Source organism: Fusarium odoratissimum (genome assembly GCF_000260195.1).
Source record: "Fusarium odoratissimum NRRL 54006 unplaced genomic scaffold supercont1.5, whole genome shotgun sequence".
In the NCBI taxonomy this organism is placed as follows: Eukaryota; Fungi; Ascomycota; class Sordariomycetes; order Hypocreales; family Nectriaceae; genus Fusarium; species Fusarium odoratissimum.
Window position 1 is genome coordinate 212,938 of NW_022158691.1, and position 21,652 is coordinate 234,589.

Here is a 21,652-nt window from a genome sequence, read left to right on the forward strand (position 1 = left end):
GCGAGCCATTGTAGCGTCAACTTCTGGTTTCGCGACATTCTCCTTAGTCTTCATCGCCGCAAGATGACTTCTGATCAATTGCATCCTAAGCTTGAGAATGGCACTGAGCCAACCTCCCAAGAATCGATTTGCGAGTCCAAGGTCTATCACCATACTAAGAATAAAGATGGCAGAGACCAATGCAAAGAACAGTTCCAGGACTCTGAGCCAACGAAGGACTCCGAAGATGACGAGGACAGCCCGTATGCCTTGATTGTCAGAAGACGATTTTCAGAAAAGCGAGAAGTCGAATCAACTACTGTATGCATCAACTCACCACTGATTCATAAAGCATTTCAAGATGTCATCGGCTCTTACCCAACGGTTGCATCAGACTTCAAGAGCTCTTTCAAGCTTGAGAGCCCATTTCAGATCCTTCTGCACTACTGGGATCCACTGGAGGCCTACCGAGATGAGGCCGCTTCACCTCGGATGCGGCAACATCTCAGCTTACTCTTCCGTTTCATGGAAGAAGAGATGGGTCCTGAGAGACGCACCCTCCAGCATATGCTCCAGAAACACATGATCACCTTCAAGCAGGCATGGGTAATCTACCGTCCTGGGGACCTTGTTGTCAGTGACGTTCTGGGAAAGTCATGGTTATCACGCGTGGAGAAAGTTTCTTATGGGACAAGCCGAAACCGCGGACCATATGTGACGATTCATATGAAATACTGCGACGCCAATGATGATGCGATTGGGGAAGCCCAGCGATCTACGAATATCTTCCAGAGCGATTACTTTGCGTCAGATCATCCAGCCAAGATCAAAAGACTTCCCGTTTATCCAAGAAAGTTCTGTGACCGTGGCCCGGACCTGGAAATTGAGCTTCTTGAGCGAGGCAAGAAGTTCATCACCAATCGCGGAATACTGACGAAAGACTATGATGGCATCGCAGAGTGGCTGAAAGAACCCCCCCTCGACTTTTTCGATCCCAATATGGCAGACTATCCGCCTATTTGGCTACCATTCACGGTAAGTATTCATGCAGCTTCCAGGAATAGTACTGACAAGGACAGGAAACTGGACGTGTCGTACTTGATCGCAAGACCTTCGAAGAAGACAACTATAGCCACGTTACCATGATTGAAGAGGTTGAGGATCCGGAACTTTTCCTCTGTCCGCCGTATGCACTAGGTTACTCAACCGGCCGAAAAGAGTGGTGTCGTTATTTAGTTGATAATCTGAGGGATGTGTCATGGAAGGAGGACGCATGGCCATCGCTCATTTTGGACCAAGAACAGAAAAAGGTCTTGAAAGCTCTCGTCATGTCACACAAACACCCTGAGAGAGTAAGGAGCCAGTCAGAACAGAAAGGAAAAGGACTGGTGGTTCTTCTGTAAGTCTTGGCTGAGTACTGTTGGGGTGATTGAGATTGACAGAAATATTAGGCATGGAACCCCCGGTTCTGGTAAGACGCTCTCTGCAGAGACAGCAGCCGAGATGTCCAAGAAAGCTCTTTTGTCCACAAGCATGAGCGAGCTAAACAGATATGATAGGTCAGTAGTACTATATCAGGGACCTACTGGGGGCGCATAAACTAATGTGTCTCGTAAATGAAGAGCATATGCCTTTGAACATAGGCTTAAACAGATTCTTCAGTACGCCACAACCTGGAACGCGATCATCTTATTCGACGAAGCAGACGTCTTCCTTGAGAGTCGAGATTTTACTTCCAACAGCACTACTCGCAACGCCCTTGTGGCTGTGTTCTTAAAACACCTCGAATATTTCTCAGGCATCGTCTTTCTGACGACAAACCGCTTGAGCAGCATAGATGCTGCCATGAAGTCCCGCATCCATCTGTCGCTTTCGTTCGGTCCTCCCGCTGCAGAGGTCCGCCGCCAGATCTGGCGACAGAGTCTCAAGGCCGTCCCTATCGATGAGACGGAGATTGGCGGGGACGAGCTTAGTAGTCAAGCAGCTGATGATCTGATACATCATAAGCTGAACGGACGCGAGATTTCCAATGCCTTGAACACGGCGAGGACTCTTGCGAGATTCGAGGAGGCCAAGTTGTGTTTACATCATATTGAAACGGTACTCAAAGTTGGACAGACATTTGGGAAGCATATAGGACCATCATAGCTTTCTTTCTGAGGCGCGGTAACTAGTTGCGAGTACATTGAGGCCTGGACTCAGCTTTCCTTGCTCGATCCGTAGAGAGAACAGGTAGCTTACAGTGGTTCCATTGAGTAGCGGGTCGTTGTACACACATGGGGAATCATCAATACCTTACATAGAAGATATCAAACAGGAGTTGAGACTAAATATCTGTTATGGTTGAAGGCATGGAGAGCCCTTGTATGCACCCCTCATTAACACTCTAGTAGCAAGATCTCAGACCAACAGCATAGGTCTTGTCTTACGGCCATCCCTTACGCATCGGCCAAACCATCGGGAAACATAATCCCAGCCAATGGACGGATCTCTAGCAGCCCCAGGGTAGGCAAAGATAGGTTGTTATTTAAAAAGGCCAGTGCTTCCCCTTTCAGCAAAGCGTCAGTGATTCTTACACTCTTGTTGTACTTGTTCTCGAAGTCATCTCATGGTAAGTACGATAGCTTCCATGTTCTCCAGATTCTCGTTATGTAGCCTCATATTCAAGCCCTTCCTTTTTAGATCCTTCATAATCTTTCGATGTTGTCTAAACCTCCGTTCTAGTTCTTTAACTTCTCATAGAGTCTGACGGGTGCGGTGTTGGGCCAGGGAGATGAGTTGAGACTCAGTGGTAACTTTTGCTGGGAGCTGGTGTTTGTCGCGCGCTTTACGCCGTTTGTAGTGGCTACAAGGGCTCTCAGGCTTGGCGGAATACGTGGTGGCATGATGAAAGATTCAGTCGTGTTATAGGCGTTTAGTGGAGCTTATGGCTGTTATATGTAGCTCCTTTGTGTTCTATGTGCTTTTTTGGGTGAGGAGGAGTTAGGTTGAATTGTGTTCAGGGGGGTCAAAGGACTTCATTAATACAGCTAGACCCGGTTATCACGATGATAAACCTCTCGTCACAAAGTATCACCCTAGGCAGCAGTGAGGACAGTGCAGTGTCGTTCTTGGTTTTATGCTGGGGCTTGAAGCTTGTTCTGGCCCTTTAACCTAAAGCTTGTGAAAGATAATTGTGGCATTGTGGTTTAGTGTATGTCCATGCCCAGAAGTCAGAAGCCACTATCCAAATCTGTGAATTTTACCACACGAGAGACGGTCCTTGGTGCTATTGTTTTCATGATTTGGAGCATTTCCCAAGTACACACGAACGAAAAGCCATGAAGAACGATATCGGGTTTCCTCAGAACATAACGTGGCTAATCAGTTGTGAACGCGGGATATTCCGTTTTAACGTTTCAACACAATGCCATTTCGAACCACTCAATCGAGGGGGTTTGGTTATGCGCAGTCAATTGAGAGCCTGACGTATTATCACTATTCGCCTATAGTGTACAGTAAAGTAAGCATACTTCGCTTGGGGTAGTGCTGAGTAACGTGGTGAATCACATGATAGGTTGTGGCGAAGATGGGAGGTGAGGGCCATGTAAGCAAGATGCCAATACAAGGAACCCAACGAGGTGTACAGTACGACAGCCCGGTCGCACTAAAGCAGCCCAGTAGCGACACGCCCTTTTCTGTAAGCCTTGTTATAAGTTGGGGTAACACAGCTTGGAATGGTTGCACACCATCATGTTTCCCCTCATTTTGTGAGACAAGACTTTCGAGCCTGATCTGCTCTCGAGCAACGGTGTTGGTCACTCTACATTAGATGTGCCGCAGTAATACATTCGTCTCTATCACACAGGCTGCAGTCAACCGTCGATTCTGATCTGGTATGGAGTTCAGGGTATAGTATGGAAAAGCAAGTTCTGTTACCATTGGCTACGTATGAGAGATGAGGCTCTGCGGAGGAAACGAGATCAACGTTTTCGCTCAAACCTGACACTCTCACACTCTGTGTAACCCCAGTTCCCTTCGATCCTGCCGCCGATGATACAAATTGCGTATAGTCGGGGGCATCTTGGGTAATTGCTGGACAAGTTGTTTGAGCAGACTAGCCATACAAGCCTCGACACTTTGCTCATGCTGTCTTTTATAACTGCAGTATATGAGCGCGACACCGAGTCTGTCCTCTGTCTCGAATTTATACAGTAAATCATCTATGATAGATGCAGCAATGACGGTCTTGCCTCCACCTGGAAGACCAGGGCAGAAAAGCGTGCTGCGAGTTGACTCTCGCCAATTCACATATTGCTGAGAGGTGAGGAACCATTTCCCAGTACCGGACTGGATTCTGGTCAAGACATCCTTATTCTGCGCTGCATTTTGTAACGACGAGAGCTATTCCGTGATAATACTGAACTCCTGGTCTTCATTGAAGTCATGAAGCTTATCAATGCCCTCCTGGACCTTGGCCAGAGAGTGGCTGCGGGTTTGTCGGACTCCCTCTTCCCGGAATTAGTAGATGGACAACCTACCCCTTCAGTGTGTCCTTGATGGTGCCTTGCGACCGTTATTAGCTGATCTTCACCCCTTGTTCATTTCACCTCGGACTTACCGTCTCTCTTCCGCCCGCAAATTTCCTGGAGCTTTCAGACATCATGGCTGTCGACACTTCTAATGATACCCAATGCATCGTAAGCCCTCTACACGTCAGTGCAGCTATCATAGTGGCGCTTCTGACTGCCCTTCTGTGGCGACTGTACAATGACACCTTCGGTCACATCCCAGGCCCTCTCATCATCCGATTCACCCCGACCTGGCTATGGTGGCTTACCTGGACAGGAGTTGAATGTTTGCTGGTACCGGCGCTGCGGGAACGACGATGTCGATACTATGCTGGAACTTAGCTCAACATCCCGAGAAGTAATACATATGCTTCGTCTCCATCTCCGAGGAGTACTAACCATGTTTTCAGATACGATCGAGTTTACAAGGAAGTCATCGAAAATACTGATCAAGATGTCTAGCCTCTGCCTTATCTCACTGGTGTCGTGAAAGAAAGTCTACGTCTCGCCATGGCTAATCCAACTCGTTTCCGTCACATCGTCCCTCCTGGTGGAATGCAAGTTCCTGGTCTGCCCAACATCCCAGCTGGTACCAGCGTCGGCACCGGAGCATTCATGCTGCATCATAATCCCGAGGCCTTTCCAAACCCACGTGAGTTCATGCCATCGCTCTGGCATAGTCCATCTCAGGAGATGTTGCGTGACAGCTTTTACTTCGGAGCCAGGTCACGACAGTGCATCGCGCGGAATCTTGCATCTGCTGGACTTTGGCGGGCCGCTGAGGCTTTGGTACTAAGCGATGTACTTCGAGGTGCAATGGTTGTTCAGGACAAAACTGAGATTGTCGAGTGGTTCAATGCAAGGATCGTTGACGAGAAGATCGAGGTGCATTGGTGAATAATGCCAGGATGCACACCTGTGAAAGACTACGCGAGATGCAGCCTGAAGCTTCGCCTACTACAAGAGGCATAAGCTCTTCTTTGGGCGACCCTGACTTTTGTTGAGATTCTATATAGTTTTGGCATAAACCACCCTCACAAGAGCATTCGGAGGCTTTGAGAACTCAAATGTAGCGAAGTTCTCGAGACTTGAGTCCAGCATATAATATTTAACAGGGCGGCCCTTCAATGAAAACTTCACTCACTAAATCGTAAAAGACCGTATAGTTAATAGGCTCTAAGTGATAAGCTAAGTCTAGTATATGGATATCATGAATGACAATGAAGCAAACAATGATAGCACCTATTTTGATTCAAGGGTGTATAAAGGATTTGGAGGAATTGGGTGATATTTACGTTAGCTCAGTCCTTTCCCAGCAAATTTTCATTTATGGAATTAATGATAATGGATTAATTGAGATAGGCTATACGTTATCATGCCATTATGTTTCTTCATGCGCCGTAGATCGACAATGGCCTCGAAATTACTATTGTAAGGCGGCGTTGAAGTGGAGACAAGCGGCAATCTTGTCCAATGCGTCAATGCCTGCGGGGCCGTGCCTTTATTCGGTGCAACAATTGCCCCGATGTATAGAATCTCGTACAGACCTTGTATACGAACATTTATAAGGAAATCGTGACAATTTCGAAGCGAAAGGCCTCGAGGTATCAGAACATCGAACATGCATATAATTGACCAACCCTGCACCAACAACTGATCCACGTTGCTCTGAATGTGACCAATAAAAGCTTGAACAACAACCAACAAACTTTGAAAGCAACAGGCTTTGTTCTAGCTTATAAATACGGATAGGGTCCGTGGAATTAACCGCGCGGTGCATAACGTTATTGAAAACGTCACAGAATGTTCGATGGGCCCGGTTCATATACTCCGCTGAGTAACTCGGCCGGCGGATTAGGACTAAACGATTCATGTGCCGAGGCAAGGGCCCCATCGCCAACTCCACTTGCGGACTTTTCATGTAACCTAGTCGCGATCTTGCGGAGTGGTCTGTTCTTTTGTTATGGCGCAAGATTTGCATGGAATTTTATAGAGTAGTTTATATAAAGAGTTCTCGCGCCATGTCTTGCTAGTCTACATTTCCGAGAATCAAACAAATTGTTCAAAACATCATAATTGATATTTCAAAATGGCGCCTGCAAGATACGGAAACGAGGTCGTTGACCCTTCGCCTCTACTACAACCTCTCGACTATGTCTTCGCTAAGCGACAAGCGCCCAATCGCTTCCTCAAGGCAGCCATGTCTGAGAAGCTCGCCACATGGGATGCCAAAGACGTCTCTGCTCGAGGGTATCCTACACCAGAGCTCATCACCCTCTACAGAAACTGGGGTGCTGGAGGCTGGGGAACCATCCTAACCAGCAACGTTATCATCGACGGCATCAACCTCGAAGCCCCCGGCAACCTCGTCATCCCCACCGATGAGCCCTTTGAGGGTCGTCGCTTTGACGGCTTCAAGGAGATGGCCACCGAGGCCAAGAAGAACGGCAGTCTATTGATCGCCCAGGTCTCTCATGCTGGTCGTCAGGTCGAGGAGTGGATTAACCCCAATCCCATCAGTGCCTCAGACGTCCAGCTCGTCAACTCTGGTTTGTCTGGAAGGAGTTTCGCTGCTCCTCGACCTGCTACCAAGGAAGATATCGCCAACGTCATCAACGGTTTCGCTCACGCCGCTGAGTTCCTTGACAAGGCTGGTTTCGACGGCATTGAGCTCCACGGCGCTCACGGTTATCTCCTGGCTCAGTTCCTTTCTCCTCGCACCAACAAGCGAACCGATGAGTACGGTGGTAGCCGCGAGAACCGAATGCGCATTGTCCTTGAGGTTTTTGCTGAGATCAAGCGTCGTGTGAGCCCCAACTTCATCGTTGGTATCAAGGCCAACTCTGTCGAGTACACCCCTGGCGGTATTGATATCGAAGATGTCAAGGCCTTTGCCATCGCTCTCGAGAACGCCAAAGTTGACTTTATTGAGCTTTCTGGAGGAAATTACGAGAAATTTGCCTTTGCTCATGAGCGGGAAGAGAACAAGAAGCGAGAGAACTACTTCCTTGTCCAAGCCGAGGAGATCGTCAAGGTTTTGAAGCGTGATATCAAGATCTTTTCCACTGGAGGTTTCAAGAGCATCAAGGCGATGGTTGACTCTCTCGATATCATCGACGGTGTCGGTATCGGCCGCGCAAGCGCCCAAGAACCCAGATTCGTCGAGACACTTAAGAAGGTCTCAATTCCTGGAACAATGGAGCAAAGGTTCGACCACGATGATGTTCTCAAGAGACTTGCTGCAGCTGGAATCCAAATCTCCCAGATTGCCAATAACTTGGAGCCTGTTGATTTGAGCAAGCAGGAGAATGCGGATAGTCTATGGAATGATGTTATGCAGTACTTCCAGCAGGCTGCTCAAGATACAGAGCATAAGCTGTACAAGTGGCCTGCTCTGTCACAAGTGGCTCATCCTTATGGAGAGTTGGAGTTATGACTTGTAAAATTATGATTTAGCGAATTAGATTAGAAGGATAGCTTGATATATACGAAAGTTAGAAGCCGCTCCCAACTCTGCTACCAGGATGAAACTCTCGATATCACTTTGAAACGTCCAGTATGGAGGTCGGCAGATTTGAGTTAAGCTTCTCTCGTAAGCTTAACCCCTCCCATCGGCATCGGCAGTTGTAAGACCAGGGGGTAATCACTAATGAAGTATCCTGCATGTCTAGACTGTCTGACATCTCGCCAGGCATTTTCTTGCCCCGTTTTTCCAACGTAGTCGCCTAAGCTGGGAATGGCTCACTCGCTCTTTGACCAGTCACAAGTGCACAGTGACTACAGCTCACGGCGGCTTGGTCGCTGAGCCGCATGATTAGATTGCAGCCAAAAACATACCTATCTAGCACGGAAACCCGACTGGTGGCTCTTTCGAAATGCATCCCTGCCAGCGCTTCAGAACGGCTGCCGGCAGGACACTTTCTCCTTCCCTACTGTTCACCAGACTTTCAGAGTCATCCACCATTGTCAGCTTCTACCAAGGCAACAGCTTTCTCTTTCTACATCCAACGCAAATACGACATCGCATGGTTTATTCAGAGTCCGTTATTCACATTCATTACAATGAGGAACTGGATATTAGTTGCGTCTATAAATATAAGTAAGGGCAACTCTCTCATCTCCCCAGCACCCTCTCTCTACTTACCATCTTGGGCTAGTCATTTTCGCCCTTACAATATGCGTTCTGTCAGGAGGCCGAACGGTAACGTACCCGCAATACAGCCTCGTCAACTGGCCACGCAGAACAATCGCGCTTATTTAGGGAGAAGAGTGCGAACATCTTGCCGAACACCTACCAGATAAGTACCAATTCGGACTTTCTGGTAAGCGACTACTCCATGCATCACGAATCCGGTCGATCCTTATTTACCGTCTTCATCATTCAGTCGCTAATTCAAGTTTCAAGGTCTATGTAGAATCACGAAGGAGAAAAAGTCCTGCGTGAAACGTGTCCCAGGATCGCTCAACCTTACAGAAGCTGTTCTCCAAGATATCGAACAATACGAGCCCAGTACTCCCGGGGAAGAGCGCACTCTACAGAAGTGCAAAGATGCCATCAACAAACAAGTTGACCACCAGTCAGCCCAAAGTCTCGGCAGATTCCTGTTCTGGTTCCTCATCTGCTCCGTCATTACCAACATCGCATCTTTCTACGTCATGCATAAAACTTGTTCAATATTCCACCTTTTTACCACGCTAATTCTCGGCTTGGACACTATGTTCCTCTTCGCAAGTCTCGCCTTGTGCTTTGTGGCGATGAGCTACGAAGCTGGCCCGTACTTGAAAGAGGTTGAACTATCAGAATTTTCAGATATGGAAATGATCGGTCCTGCCTTTTGGGCATTGCTCTCGATTCTGATTGGGCGCCTGATTTCGAATCCGCCGTTGCTCTTGGGTGTAATCCCGTTGGTGGTTCCTATGGCCGTCATCTCTTATTTCCTTATACACACGAAGGGCTTCTTCACTATTGTCAGCACTACTGTTGTGGAGGATCTAACGAGAATGGCGCCACCTGAAGGGATGTGATGGAGGCACGTAATGCCATGTGCGTGTTCGGGGCGACGACTCTTGCCGACAAGGAGAAACACAGCACAACCTTCATTTGAATGCTTTACAAGATGTATAGATTAGAGTATCCCACGTTCAGGATTCTTTTAATACCACCAAGGTTATCTTAAAGTTGATGGGACATCTCAAAGCCCCATCCCTTCATCCTCAACCCTCTCTCAAAAACCCAGACTCCCATCCAATTCCTCAGTCATTCCCATGAACCCAATAGAGTGGCGCGTTCCTTGCATGGGCAGCAGCGCTTATCCAGATTCACTAACCTTTTTTTTGCCCTGGAATCAGGGACCAAAGCTTAATTCCACAATAGCCCAGGGTCATTAAGCCACAATTCCATAAAATTCCAATATTTCAATCAAAGAAACGAGACTATTGAAGATGGTGGCGTTGAGAAATGCGCTGCGTTTGGCTTAGCTTTACTGTTCCGGGTTAGCCCACGTTGGATCTAAGGATTGAAACCGGCCTTAGACATGTTCCAGACACCAAGCTATTGTTATCAGAACGGCGTCTAGCATTCTAGACCGATATGGCATTCGTAAGCTGAAAAGAGATGGGAAACCTATATATTCAAGGGGATTTCCCTGAAAATGATGGTGTTCACGGTAACTCATTCTCACCAACTTCGTGACGACTCTCCTTAAAGTGCGCTTTGCACTATCTTCCCTTTCCCTTCTACGCGGCAACACCGCAGCATTCCTTTCCTTGTCTCCCCCTTATCTTTACAATTCTCACCATGTTCTCTCCTTGGATCCTCACCATCTTCACATGTCTGTTCGCCATCGCAGCGGCAGTCCAACCACCCGCCTACAGCGGCTACACGCGCGTCTGGCATCAAGGCTTCGAAGGCCAAGCCAACACATTCCCCAGCACAACCACGTGGCACATCATCGAGCGCGTAAAGAACTACAACAATGAAATCCAAGCCTACGTGAAAAGCACAAGTGTTCTTCGAAAGTCTGGCAAGAACACCTTGCAGCTGATTCCCCAGTTCTCAGATTCAACGCGGAAATGGACGTCTGCTCGTATTGAGAGCAAGTATACTCTTACGCCCAAGCTTGGAAAGATCACTAGAGTTGAAGCGAGTTTGCGTCTGGGTGGCAACTCGGCGAGGAGTAAGCAGGGAATCTGGCCGGCCTTTTGGCTCCTGGGTGATGCGATCCGAAAAGGTGTTGAGTGGCCTGCTTGCGGAGAGGTTGATATCATGGAGAATGTCAACGGGCAGAAAATTGGCTATGGCGCTGTTCACTGTGACCAAGCTCCTGGCGGGATCTGCAATGAGCCTAATGGCATTGCGTCCAATGTTCAGCTTCCTGATAGCAATTATCACGTTTGGCGGGTCCAGTTTGATCGACGAAGCAGCAATCTGAGGTCTCAGTCTATTACCTGGTATCTCGATGGAAGGGTCTTTCATCGTGTTACGGGCGCTCAAGTCGGCAATGCCAAGGTTTGGAAGAGTCTTTGCCATAGTCCTATGTTTGTCATCTTCAACGTTGCCGTTGGGGGAGATTGGGTAAGTCGAAGAATCCGAAGAAGAGAGACATTGGCTAACAAGATTATAGCCTGGCGTTCCCAACACCAACACCAAAGATGGAATTGGAAACCATATGGAAGTTGAATATGTCGCCCATTATGTTTCGAACTAGTCGGACATTTATCATTTAGATCTCGTTTATCTTCAGATACCAATAATGAACTTTGGCGTTATGAACATTCGTGTCTTGATATGAGGATACTTCAACATCAGTGGATGCGCCAAAGCATCAAGTGGCGTCAGTATCACAAAGTCCTGCCTTCAATATCTTCCACGTGGTGAGTACGTAATGTGGCATTAAGCTAGATATACGACACAACTCCCGTGGCGCGTTACTATTCCCCCACGACACTCAACTTCGGCGTCCCCGGCCCTGAACTGCTCCTCTTTCTCAACTTCCCCCTCTCCGCTCTTGGCGTCGCATCAGCACCAGGTTGCGACGCCGACCGTCCTCCACTCTTACCAAACAGACTTCCCAGTCTGCTATGTCTCTTCTCCCTCTCTTTATCCGCCACCGCAGGACTTCCTGTCGTGTTTCCCATGTTGAAGGGCGGGTCGTCGTATTGAGCATCGGGAATTGGCGGCCTGTCGGGGGAAGGACCGGAGCCTTCTGGTCGTGTTAGACGGTATTCGTTTGGGTGGTAGAATGTGCGGTTGTCGATCTCGTAGCGGCCTGCGTCGATGGCTGCTTGGTTCTTCTCAATTGCTTGGGGAGTGCCGCCGAAGTGTTTGTCGACGCTGGAGTTTAGTGTTCCGCGAAGAGTTTCGCCGGCGCCCTGTAAGGTTCGTCAGTATGAATTGAGATGGCTCAATTGAGGGGCACTTACATGGATACCAGCGGCAGCGGACTTCAAATTCGCAAATGTCGATTTGTTAGCAGGCCGGGAATAATTCACAGCAGGTTTATCCCCAGGCGGGGGCGGGGGCGGAAAAGCGCCCTGGCCAACTTGTAAAGGCGCTGGAACGAATTCCGCAGAGCGTCTGACATTTCGTTCAGGAATTGCGGGTGAATTATTATCTGAGCTGGAAATCTGAGAGGGAATTGGATCGCGGGGCGGAATTAGGCGTCGGCCTGGAGTCTCTAAACTCTTGCGACGTGCTGTTGGTGTAATTGGGGATGGTTCAACAGGTGTAGGCGTTATGTGTTGTACGGGTTCGGGCTGTGTTACAGGTGGTGGATGCGGGGGAGATGGTGTGACGTCTTGGTTGCTGACGGTGGGTAACTCCATGACAGGATGAGGCTCCTCAATTGTTTGGGTTGTGCCATTGGAGTTTGTGACGGTCGTGGTAGTAGTCGTAGTCGTCGTTGTAGTTGTAATTGTCTGTCCCGTATTAGGATTGGTCACCGTTTCTCTTTTGATCGTCGGACTGGTGTAAGAGTCTGGTCCTGAATTCGGGTTGAGGTTTGGGGTAGGCGTCGCATTGTCTGGTGTCTTCCCTGGACTCAATCCACTGTTACTCTTTGTGTTGCTCAGATCGCCCTCTGTTGTCAATGAGTTATTGGGTTCACTGCTTCCGTATGTCGAATCTCCTGAAGTCTCTGCTGTTTCTGGGATCTGAAGTTCTTGACTTTTGCGCTTGTCTTTGTCCTTCTCCTTCTCCTTCTCCTTGTCTTTTGAGGAGCTAAAGATCTTCCATTTTGAGCGCTTCTCTTTGTCTTTGCCAAAGGGGTGATCGTCTTGTATCGACATTGTGAAGATGAACAACTGTAGTTGTGAACAATTACTGAGGGTTTGACAGAATTGAATTGAGTGAAACGGCGAGATAACGGTTCAAATGTCAATCAGGCTTATCGAAGGATGGACGTTGCAGTATGACGAAGGGTGATGAGGTCATTTAACCTGGTCGCAACTTGGAACCCCTCAGCCACCGCTGATCACCTCTTGGGAGCTGCCACTAACGCGCAATGACTACTTCATGACTTAATATCACATTGATCTTGCTGCGAGACCCTGTGGCGTGAGCTTCCTGATGGTGAACCCAGCCACACATCCATCGTTTCTGGTGACGAGTCTTTCATAAGTGGCGGTACAGTTTGCAGTAAGATCTTAACAGTCGAGAGGAGGTTTTGGGTGAGCATTTGTTAAGGTTATAGCACTGCCTTTCAACGAAGTCATCGTCTTTCAAAACCAGTTTTGTCCAGAGGCCGCCAAGTGCTAACGTTCATGCGACGATCGCCACAATCGATGCGACCGTGTAATTCAGGGACCATGGACCTCGCATATTATTCGTATTTTGACTTTCACAATTCTCCGTTATGCCAAGACAGGCATTTTGAGTGCATCTACCCTACAACGAGTACTAGAGACTTGGCCAGGTCAAGACATCTTGCCAAGAACGTCTGATGATAGCTAGTTGCAAAGATAGACATTAACCAATTCGTCTGTAACTCCATTCCTTTCATCCCGTCTTTCTAGAAGCCTTTCGTATCCACAGAGGGCCGTCCATCTCACAGGGTATGCTTATGATTGGACGACCAGTGCCGACAATGATCTACGTCGGCCGAGCCAATGATGTATCTCTCGACGACCACTGCCGATCAACTGAAAGTCATGGCGGAATAGTGTTGAACCTCATTCTAAATTTGATCCATGAATATAGGACGGATTCCTCAAATGGCTGGTTCTTCCAAATGTCCGTTCAGGTGACCGTGCTCGCTCGAGGAGGGCTAGGCAGCTTGCAGTGTCAGATTAATATTACTCCCAGCAAATTCTTCCTCACAATGCAATCCAATAGTCAATCTGAAGTCTCTCTAAACATGTAATCGCTAGTCGAGAACAAGCTATAGCAACAACCTGCGAGTTAAGTCTTTTCTGGTCAGGAAAAGACATTCAGGGGCTTGACAGACAACAACACTTATTCTCTGATTTTCCTTCATGTATAAAAAGCTAAAGTAATAGATTTTGGTTTGAGAAATCCCAAGTTATACAAACATTTCGTTGTTTCTTCTGTAATCACAAAGAGTAATAGTGTTCATAAGCAATATGACATCTCCCGATTCCCGAATACCATTCTCCTAAAGCAACCTGACATGCCCAAAGAGCTTCTGTTCCTCATTATTGCTAAGTCATTAACCAATGCAAGCTGTTATAACACTGCCAAACCTGTTGCAGTGCCAGGAGCAATGCGCGACCTAGCTGCAGGTGTCATAGGCTTCACCTCCACTGTTCTTGAACAAACAAGTCGAACACCACAGTAACCACTGGCAATGTGGCCGCATCGCGTCTGGCACTGGCAGAACAGAGGAGTATCTGTAGAACAGCCTCTAGATCTTCCTGAGAATCTTTAGAAGTTCTAGTGTATTAATTTCCATCTCTTCTCCAGTAACTTGGACTTCTTCCTTTCCTCATCACAACGATCAACCATCACATCCTTCATTCAACCCCCATCAACACTACTCTTGACCACCACAACCTTTCATCTTCCCTCTTCAAAGAAGCTGCCATCTGAAAACCACTCAACCAAACTTTCATCCCACTTGACATCATACTACAACATGTCCCCTCTGTACACCAAGTCTTGGGCTCCGGCTCATAAGGAGATCATCGATATCGGTGGATCTACTCTTGATGACACTTTTGACTCTCAACTCCCAAGCGCCTTCGAAGGAGACGGCTACTTCCCAAAGGAAGTTGCATACACTACTGGTATGCACCATTGGTGCGAAATTGCCGACAATTCCTATCAAACAACCGACGAGCTTGACATTATCAAGTCTACTGCTTCCGACGTTGTTAACGACATGCCAGCTACCGGTGCTGTCATCATCGACCTTGGAGCCGCTAACTCCCGAAAGTTCGTTCCCTATGTTCAGGCTTTCATCGATCAGGGCAAACCTTGCATCTATGTCGCACTTGATCTCTGCAAAGAATCTCTAGCCAACCATGTCAACAAGTCGGCTGCCAACTTCCCGCAGATTACCTGCATTGGGTTGTGGGGGAACTTTATCCAGGGCGATAAGTACTTCGCTACTCTCCCCAACCCCCGTATCTTCTTGTCACTCGGATCCATTTTCTTCAATGCCCCAGACCAGATGTGTGTTGATCGATGCATTGAGTTCTCTAAGCATCTCTCTGGATCTCCCTACTCCAAATTGATCGTCGGTCAAGATGGTCCTTCCGGCACTGAGGCCTCGTCCACCCATGCCGCCTACCAGACTAAGGCGTACGATGCGTTCTTCACTTCTTACCTTCAAGGCATTCAGACCCACGCTGATATTGACGCCAACCCCACCATCGCCTGGACCTACGAGTCAAAGCTGGACAACTCCATGCACTACTTTGAAGTAGTCGCTCAGCACGACATGGTTTGTCACCACTACGACGATTTCCTCGTGAAGAAAGGCACCGTCTACACCATGTTTCCCTCTTGGAAGCGAGGCGAGGCTGAGATCCACGAGATCACCAAGGCCCAGGGTCTCAACATCAAGACTCTCGGCAAGGCCCCCAACTCTGGCATGCGCCAGTACCTGATCCAGCCTCATATCTAAGCGGTATGGACAAACAACACACTCCATCTTTCCTTTGTTTTCGGTAACGGCTTTTGGTCGGAGTCTAGGCTAGACATGAAGAAGTCACAAGACAACTGCGCAAGCACGGCACGAGGAGTTTAGGATTTTGGACTTGGACATGGGTAGATGTTTTGACTCTTAGGTTCGGAACTTCTTGACTGCTGGATAAGTACACGGATGGACAGCTAGATCTTAAACCCAGATTCCCCCCTGAATAGATACACGAAATTCAGGCATATTGATTCCCAACTTGCAATTGTGAAATACCCCACTGGTGACAGCTCTGACATGACACATATTTTAGAAAAATGTGGTAATATTTTTGACCTCTATGGATGTTTAATTGCTGCGCGCTCTCTTGCTATCAGCAAGTACGAGATTGTTATTTTCATAATTTCCGGCTCGAATGTCGTGTTTTATCCAGCTCCCGTCTTGAACAACGTCGCGAGATGACGTAATCATCTGGTGGAGCCAAAAACGATGCCATTCTTGAACCTGTAACTTCATCCTTTCCTGTCAACAGCAAACCTTGCGATCTAGCCAATCATGTCAAAAAGAAACCTTCTTCTATGCTTCGACGCATTCGGGACACTAATTAGGCCCGTTCGACCAGTTGCGCAGCAATACGCTGACGTTGCTCGCCAATGCGGTTTCACCAACTTCAACGACGATGAGCTACAAGCCGCCTTCAAATCGTCCTTTAAACAAGAGTCCAAGAAGAATCCGAATTATGGAAAGGAGACGGGGTTAGGGGCGACGAATTGGTGGACCAATGTTCGTATATGAGATCTTTGCGGGACAGAATAATGCTAATATCACTCAGGTTATCCACAACACATTCACATCTTTGGCAAAAGATGACAAACCTCTGCCGAAGGATCTAGCTCCGAGACTGTTGCATCGCTTCTCCTCGAAAGAGGGCTATTGTACCGAAACAGGTCTTGTTGAGGCATTCAAGAAGTTGAAGCAAGGCCCGCCTCCACATTTTGACAACCTCGTCATTGGTGTCATCACCAACTCCGATGATCGGATTCCCAGTATTCTCTCATCTTTAGGTCTTGCCGTGAGCCCATTGAGATATGGAACCGACACAGACATCGCCAAGCTCAAGGACAAGACTTACGACATCGACTTTCATTGCATATCTTATGACGTTGGCGTTGAGAAACCAGACAAGCGCATTTTCAACGCTGCAGAGTTCATGCTCGCTCAGGTCATCAGCGCTCGCAGCGGCAAGAGCCTTACTCAAGCTGAAGAGGAAACAAGTTACTGGCAGAAGGTATATGTTGGTGATGATTACTCGAAAGACGTTCTTGGGTCAGCCAATGTAGGCTGGAATCCGGTGCTCCTTGACCCGAAGGACGAATGTGACAACGGCGAAGACTTCAGCCATTTGCGGTCATCTCCAGATGAAAGTCATGAGGGGAAGATTTTCAAAATCGAGGATAATCCAGGGGCGACATTGGATGGAGCGTTTGAAAAACACAAGGTGGCGACTGTTCATTCAATTCGGAACCTCCTTTCCTGGCTCTCGGCATCAAGTTAGACTTGGGCTGCGACAAGAATTTTGGTATTGTTGCACGGGATAACGACTCAAGAAAACGCCATAGATTGTTTTGGTGAGATCCGCCACCTATCATTCAGAATTCTTTTCTTGGCTTGTCAATTCCACTCAGTTACTCAATTAGGCTCGCCGAAATGAATCATCCTTCGTCATCCCAAAACGGAACGCTCCAGATCTGATATTGTGGATCTCCAATCTACCATTGAACTGCGAAATATTTATAACTGACCTTTGTTCCTGTGGCTTCCCTCATACATGTGTTCAGTCGAATTTGTGATACCCTCCAAAATCAATCATGGCCGCCATCAACATATCAGTCGTCGAATCTCACCGCCTTAGCATTGCCGCCTCACACGAACAAACTATTCCTTTATCTCTCCTCGACAGCACAACCGCCAACTTCTCCAATGCTAGCGCCATATGGCTCTTTCAAAAACCCGCTCGCGATAACTTCAATTTGGCCTACCACCTACGTGAATCTCTGGTTCGGACTCTTTGGTTCTATCCGCAATGGGGCGGCCATCTGAAGGCTGTCAAATCAACAGATGGCACTGTTCCGCCAGAAGCAAAGTCGTTTCCGCCTCATGCTCGACGGTTCGGACGTCTCTATGCGCATTATGGAACCGATAATGATCCTGGCGTGGAGTTTGTTCATGCCAAATGCGATGCTACACTTGAGTCTTTATATCCCGCAGATAGGATATCTGAGCAATATTTCTGGAAGTGCGACTCCAGTGTCTTTCAGAAGTTCATGGCGCCGGTCACGATTGCTCAGCCACTGAAGGATGTCGTGGAGGACGATAATGGGCAATTTTTTCCTCTTCTCGCCATTCAAATCACCGAATTGTCTTGCGGCGGCTTTGTCCTTGCTTTCAATGGAGCGCATCCTCTCGCAGACGCCACGACTCTTCTCGCTTTTCTCAAACACTGGGCTCAAGAAAGTCGCGAAGGTTTTGGAAAGGCTCTGCCTAGCTCAACACCACTCTTCAACCCTCTTCTCATCGACAACCAAGCGAGTGGAGACATAGATGCCGACGAACCAAACCTGGATATCATACAGCGAGCGAGAAGTTTACCAATGCATAGATTTGACTGGTGGCATCCAGACTCAACGCCCCCTTGGCCGTTCAAGATCCCCTCACCTTTTGACGAACAGGACCTTGAGCCCGTCGGCAAACCAATGCCATGGGCCGAGTGGAATGTTGCCAGGCCCGTTTCAAACTACGTTGTTCACCTGAGTCAAACGCAGGTGATACGTCTTTGGAAAAGGGCGAACGAGAACTCGTTACAGAAGCTAAGTCAACACGATGCAATTCTATCTCACATTTGGTCCTGCATCGCTCGCGCTCGTGGCCTCGAAAACGACACAGATCCAATTCATTGCGATCTAGTCTACGGCGTCCGCTCGTCCTTTCAACTCGAAAATGACTTCCTGGGATCACCAGTCGTGATGATGAATATTGAACTCCCAGCCTCAGAAGTTACCAACCCATCCAGCATAACTACAGTGGCAACTCAAGTCCGCAACACACTCAAGACGATCTCTGACCCCTCCAACATGGCCACTCATCTGCACAGCCTAGCTTTTGAAAAGTCTCCTCAACGAATATGGCAAGCATTCTTGGGTAGGCGGCATATCTTGGTGACGACCTGGGCGCGAGCAGGGATATATGATATCGACTTTGGGGTTGAATCCACGTGTCGTTATGCTGAGGGTGTCGTCCCGGAAATGGATGGAAATGTGTTGATAAAAGAAGCACCTGGTCCTCCGGCGAAGTATTGGACTGACAATGGGGTTGATGTCTCTATCCACATCAGGACAGAAGATATGCAGCGGCTTATCAGGGATCCGCTCCTGTTTCCCGTCGATGCTTGAACTCAGAACATTTTTATACTCAGACAGTTTGTAACTTCAGACTCGCAGCTACTATAGTAGAAGATCACTGTATGGACTTCACAATCGAGGTTCGCAAGATCAACGAAGCACAGGCCCCATGGCAGTAAAACCGGGGTCCGTTTCCTGACATTATCAGCACACGAAGTATCATCTAAAACAATTGAGACTTACCATGGTTGCCCAAAATCCAACCACTGTATGTTCTTCAGCATTCTAAGCTAGTGATGACATAGGGGCCTTATTCTCGATACCCGTTCCCCCGGTAAATGCTGCAGTTCGACCCCTGTTCGTCTTTATCTAGATATGATTGTCAGTTTCTGTTCGTCGGGCCAACGAAGCGCCTTCTCACCTCAAATCCTACGAGTGTGTGAGTCCAAAGCGTACTGAAACTCTCGATACGCTCTCCGCCTGGGCCATCGATAAGGAAACTCTGTACATAAATGCGGCTGGTGTCGTACTCTGTACTGTATCGTCCACCTGCGCGTCTGTAACCGAGTTCACTTTGGCTCTTGTCTATTGAGGCCATGTTCACATATTCAATCTTGAGTACATCCTTTGAATGGACACGATGCTTGACGATGATCCTGCGGAGCTTGCCTGGATCACCATTGGGGAAAAGCGCAAAACAGGCCGGTAGATCTTGTTCAACTGACGAACTGGGCCTGAAAGGGTTGTTTATAGTGGCGTCAAGTCCTGGGAAAAGCAAGTCGGGGGTTGGTATCTCGGGATACCATAGTGTAGACATCGTTGGTTCCCAGGATGGTGGGTCTCGGTTGATAGCTATGATCACTAGCTTCGCGGCCTGCATTTCAAGGTCAGTCGGGGGATCTTCCCAACAAAGGGGTCCCAATAACTCACATCAAACCCGCCCATCAGATGGGTAACAGTGTCTTCTTCTGCGTAACCTTGTACCCTTCGCTTGGGTATATTCTCGTACTCCCCAGCCCAATAAGATTGAGTGCCATCACCAAAAAGTATGCAGATGCCCCTCACTCCGTGCTGATCAAAAGCAACATCAAAGCCCTTGATCTGAATACTTGTTGCCTGTTGGGCTAGGAGCTCCTCTTGTCTGGGGTGTTGAAAGCCAATAGTAAAGTCTTTACTGTTACCATCACTGAATCTCAGTCCGGATACGTAGCGTCGCTCAAAGATGTCAATTGTCGATACGTAGACAGCAGATGGGTTGCTGGGCAACACCAGCATGCGAGTATAGAAGAATCTGCATCCTCTCTGGAACAGTTTCCCGGGAGGACTGAGTGTCCTACTGACATTGGACCAGCTCTTTTGATCAAGTAGCTCAGCTGGCATTGCATCTGGCTCGAACATGGACTGGACGCGGTGTCCATCGCAAGTAGTTTGCCGCATACTTTGGAGAAGCTTATACATGGGAGAAGAGAAATCCCAAACGTGGCGTCTCAGTTGCAGAGCGTTTCGAGTCCTTCTATCAGACTTCAAGGCGTTTGTCGCTCTGTATATGGATTCCCAGTTTCCACCAGTATGCTTTTTAGCCTCAAAAATGCAGTCAAATTCTCGTCCGAGTCGAAACCTGTTCTTCCAAAACCGACTGGGCAGTACGAGATTGGTGAAAGCTCGTGAGGATCGCTTCATGAGAGTGACCTCTGAGAGGGTCAAATGATTAACAAGTTCTAAAAGAATATCTGCGGGCAATCCGAGAAACGGGTCACAAACTGTGAACCGGTGAAGCTTTGACAACGGTTCGGATTCCGTAAAGTTGTTGTTGAAGATATTTGATGCGAGGTTGTCGAATATCTGCGTTAGCTCAACGATGCTGTATGGATTGGCATCTGGGTCGCGACGGTATGACCAGGCTAGAAAGTTCTCCTCGCCTGGAGCGACTTGAAGTCGATGACAGGCTTGTCCTCTATAATCATGGCCCCAGTTGAGCATTCCAAGTTGCTTAGGAGCTGAGTGGCAGAGATTCAATATGGATTGAAGATCTTTCTGGTCGACAGTGCCGAAAGTGTTCAAGATCTTCCAACATGCGGCATGGAAAGGATAACCCCAAGCTTCGGGTAGCATGCCAGGGGGTAACGGACCTCTGAAAGGCTTTTCACAGTCGTAAGGCATGAGAATCACCCTGATACTCCTCCCGTCGTTGAATCTGTCATCTGCAGGGTCAACAACGATGTAGTGGTGTCGGCTAGCCCTAAATCCATCGGTTGAGAGATAGGCACGAGCATTTGCCTCTCTATCAAAAGTGTAAACTTTGAATAGTCAGTTACTGCATCTCCGTTCATGGACACGACTTTTGCTCACCAACGTAAAATTGATCCAGCCAGAGCGACCTGCTCCGGTTCGATGGTGTGAGGGCGATGTAAATCCCACAGAGACAACAGCAGGGATCTATTTCTTCCATTGTGGAAGGAGTTTGGTTTTGTTCGAACCCGCTGCATAAGAGTAGGAAATTGATGGAGGTTGCAAGAGCAAGGTTGACACAGCCGAGCCGAGCCACTTGTTGTTGGTCGAGGTTGAAAAAGAACGAACCCCCACCCGCTCTAGGGGGCTGAGTAACCCGTGCGTAGGTACTATGCCGTAC

General features: G+C 48.2%; 10 protein-coding genes across 10 annotated transcripts; 7 read left to right on the plus strand and 3 right to left on the minus strand.

Annotated features, from left to right (window-relative positions):
* Nucleotides 1-63: 63 nt before the first annotated feature.
* Nucleotides 64-2,127, plus strand: FOIG_03995 (uncharacterized protein; the record flags this gene model as incomplete). The annotated part of the gene is made up of 4 exons (XM_031202042.1): nt 64-1,014; nt 1,059-1,378; nt 1,431-1,538; nt 1,602-2,127. 4 exons carry the CDS (start codon nt 64-66, stop codon nt 2,125-2,127), a joined length of 1,905 nt encoding a protein of 634 aa, XP_031067489.1.
* Nucleotides 2,128-3,969: 1,842 nt separating this feature from the next.
* Nucleotides 3,970-4,621, minus strand: FOIG_03996 (uncharacterized protein; the record flags this gene model as incomplete). Its single annotated transcript, XM_031202043.1, has 2 exons — nt 3,970-4,362; nt 4,580-4,621. The coding sequence occupies 2 exons, from the start codon at nt 4,619-4,621 to the stop codon at nt 3,970-3,972; spliced, it is 435 nt and encodes a 144-aa protein (XP_031067490.1).
* A 107-nt stretch (nt 4,622-4,728) lies between these two features.
* Nucleotides 4,729-5,426, plus strand: FOIG_03997 (uncharacterized protein; the record flags this gene model as incomplete). Its single annotated transcript, XM_031202044.1, has 2 exons — nt 4,729-4,887; nt 4,992-5,426. 2 exons carry the CDS (start codon nt 4,729-4,731, stop codon nt 5,424-5,426), a joined length of 594 nt encoding a protein of 197 aa, XP_031067491.1.
* A 1,046-nt stretch (nt 5,427-6,472) lies between these two features.
* FOIG_03998 (oxidoreductase) lies at nt 6,473-8,035 on the plus strand. The gene has a single exon (XM_031202045.1). It carries the CDS (start codon nt 6,619-6,621, stop codon nt 7,963-7,965), a length of 1,347 nt encoding a protein of 448 aa, XP_031067492.1. The 5' UTR covers nt 6,473-6,618; the 3' UTR covers nt 7,966-8,035.
* Nucleotides 8,036-10,199: 2,164 nt separating this feature from the next.
* Nucleotides 10,200-11,332, plus strand: FOIG_03999 (endo-1,3(4)-beta-glucanase). The gene is made up of 2 exons (XM_031202046.1): nt 10,200-11,103; nt 11,153-11,332. The coding sequence occupies exons 1-2, from the start codon at nt 10,327-10,329 to the stop codon at nt 11,234-11,236; spliced, it is 861 nt and encodes a 286-aa protein (XP_031067493.1). The 5' UTR covers nt 10,200-10,326; the 3' UTR covers nt 11,237-11,332.
* Nucleotides 11,333-11,378: 46 nt separating this feature from the next.
* Nucleotides 11,379-12,844, minus strand: FOIG_04000 (uncharacterized protein). The gene is made up of 2 exons (XM_031202047.1): nt 11,952-12,844; nt 11,379-11,900 (listed from the first exon to the last, which is right to left on the minus strand). The coding sequence occupies exons 1-2, from the start codon at nt 12,813-12,815 to the stop codon at nt 11,460-11,462; spliced, it is 1,305 nt and encodes a 434-aa protein (XP_031067494.1). The 5' UTR covers nt 12,816-12,844; the 3' UTR covers nt 11,379-11,459.
* A 1,776-nt stretch (nt 12,845-14,620) lies between these two features.
* Nucleotides 14,621-15,613, plus strand: FOIG_04001 (uncharacterized protein; the record flags this gene model as incomplete). The annotated part of the gene is made up of 1 exon (XM_031202048.1): nt 14,621-15,613. One exon carries the CDS (start codon nt 14,621-14,623, stop codon nt 15,611-15,613), a length of 993 nt encoding a protein of 330 aa, XP_031067495.1.
* Nucleotides 15,614-16,180: 567 nt separating this feature from the next.
* FOIG_04002 (uncharacterized protein) lies at nt 16,181-17,180 on the plus strand (the record flags this gene model as incomplete). The annotated part of the gene is made up of 2 exons (XM_031202049.1): nt 16,181-16,408; nt 16,458-17,180. 2 exons carry the CDS (start codon nt 16,181-16,183, stop codon nt 17,178-17,180), a joined length of 951 nt encoding a protein of 316 aa, XP_031067496.1.
* A 313-nt stretch (nt 17,181-17,493) lies between these two features.
* FOIG_04003 (uncharacterized protein) lies at nt 17,494-19,102 on the plus strand (the record flags this gene model as incomplete). Its single annotated transcript, XM_031202050.1, has 1 exon — nt 17,494-19,102. One exon carries the CDS (start codon nt 17,494-17,496, stop codon nt 19,072-19,074), a length of 1,581 nt encoding a protein of 526 aa, XP_031067497.1. The 3' UTR covers nt 19,075-19,102.
* A 303-nt stretch (nt 19,103-19,405) lies between these two features.
* Nucleotides 19,406-21,183, minus strand: FOIG_04004 (uncharacterized protein; the record flags this gene model as incomplete). Its single annotated transcript, XM_031202051.1, has 2 exons — nt 19,406-19,897; nt 19,954-21,183. The coding sequence occupies 2 exons, from the start codon at nt 21,181-21,183 to the stop codon at nt 19,406-19,408; spliced, it is 1,722 nt and encodes a 573-aa protein (XP_031067498.1).
* Nucleotides 21,184-21,652: the final 469 nt, after the last annotated feature.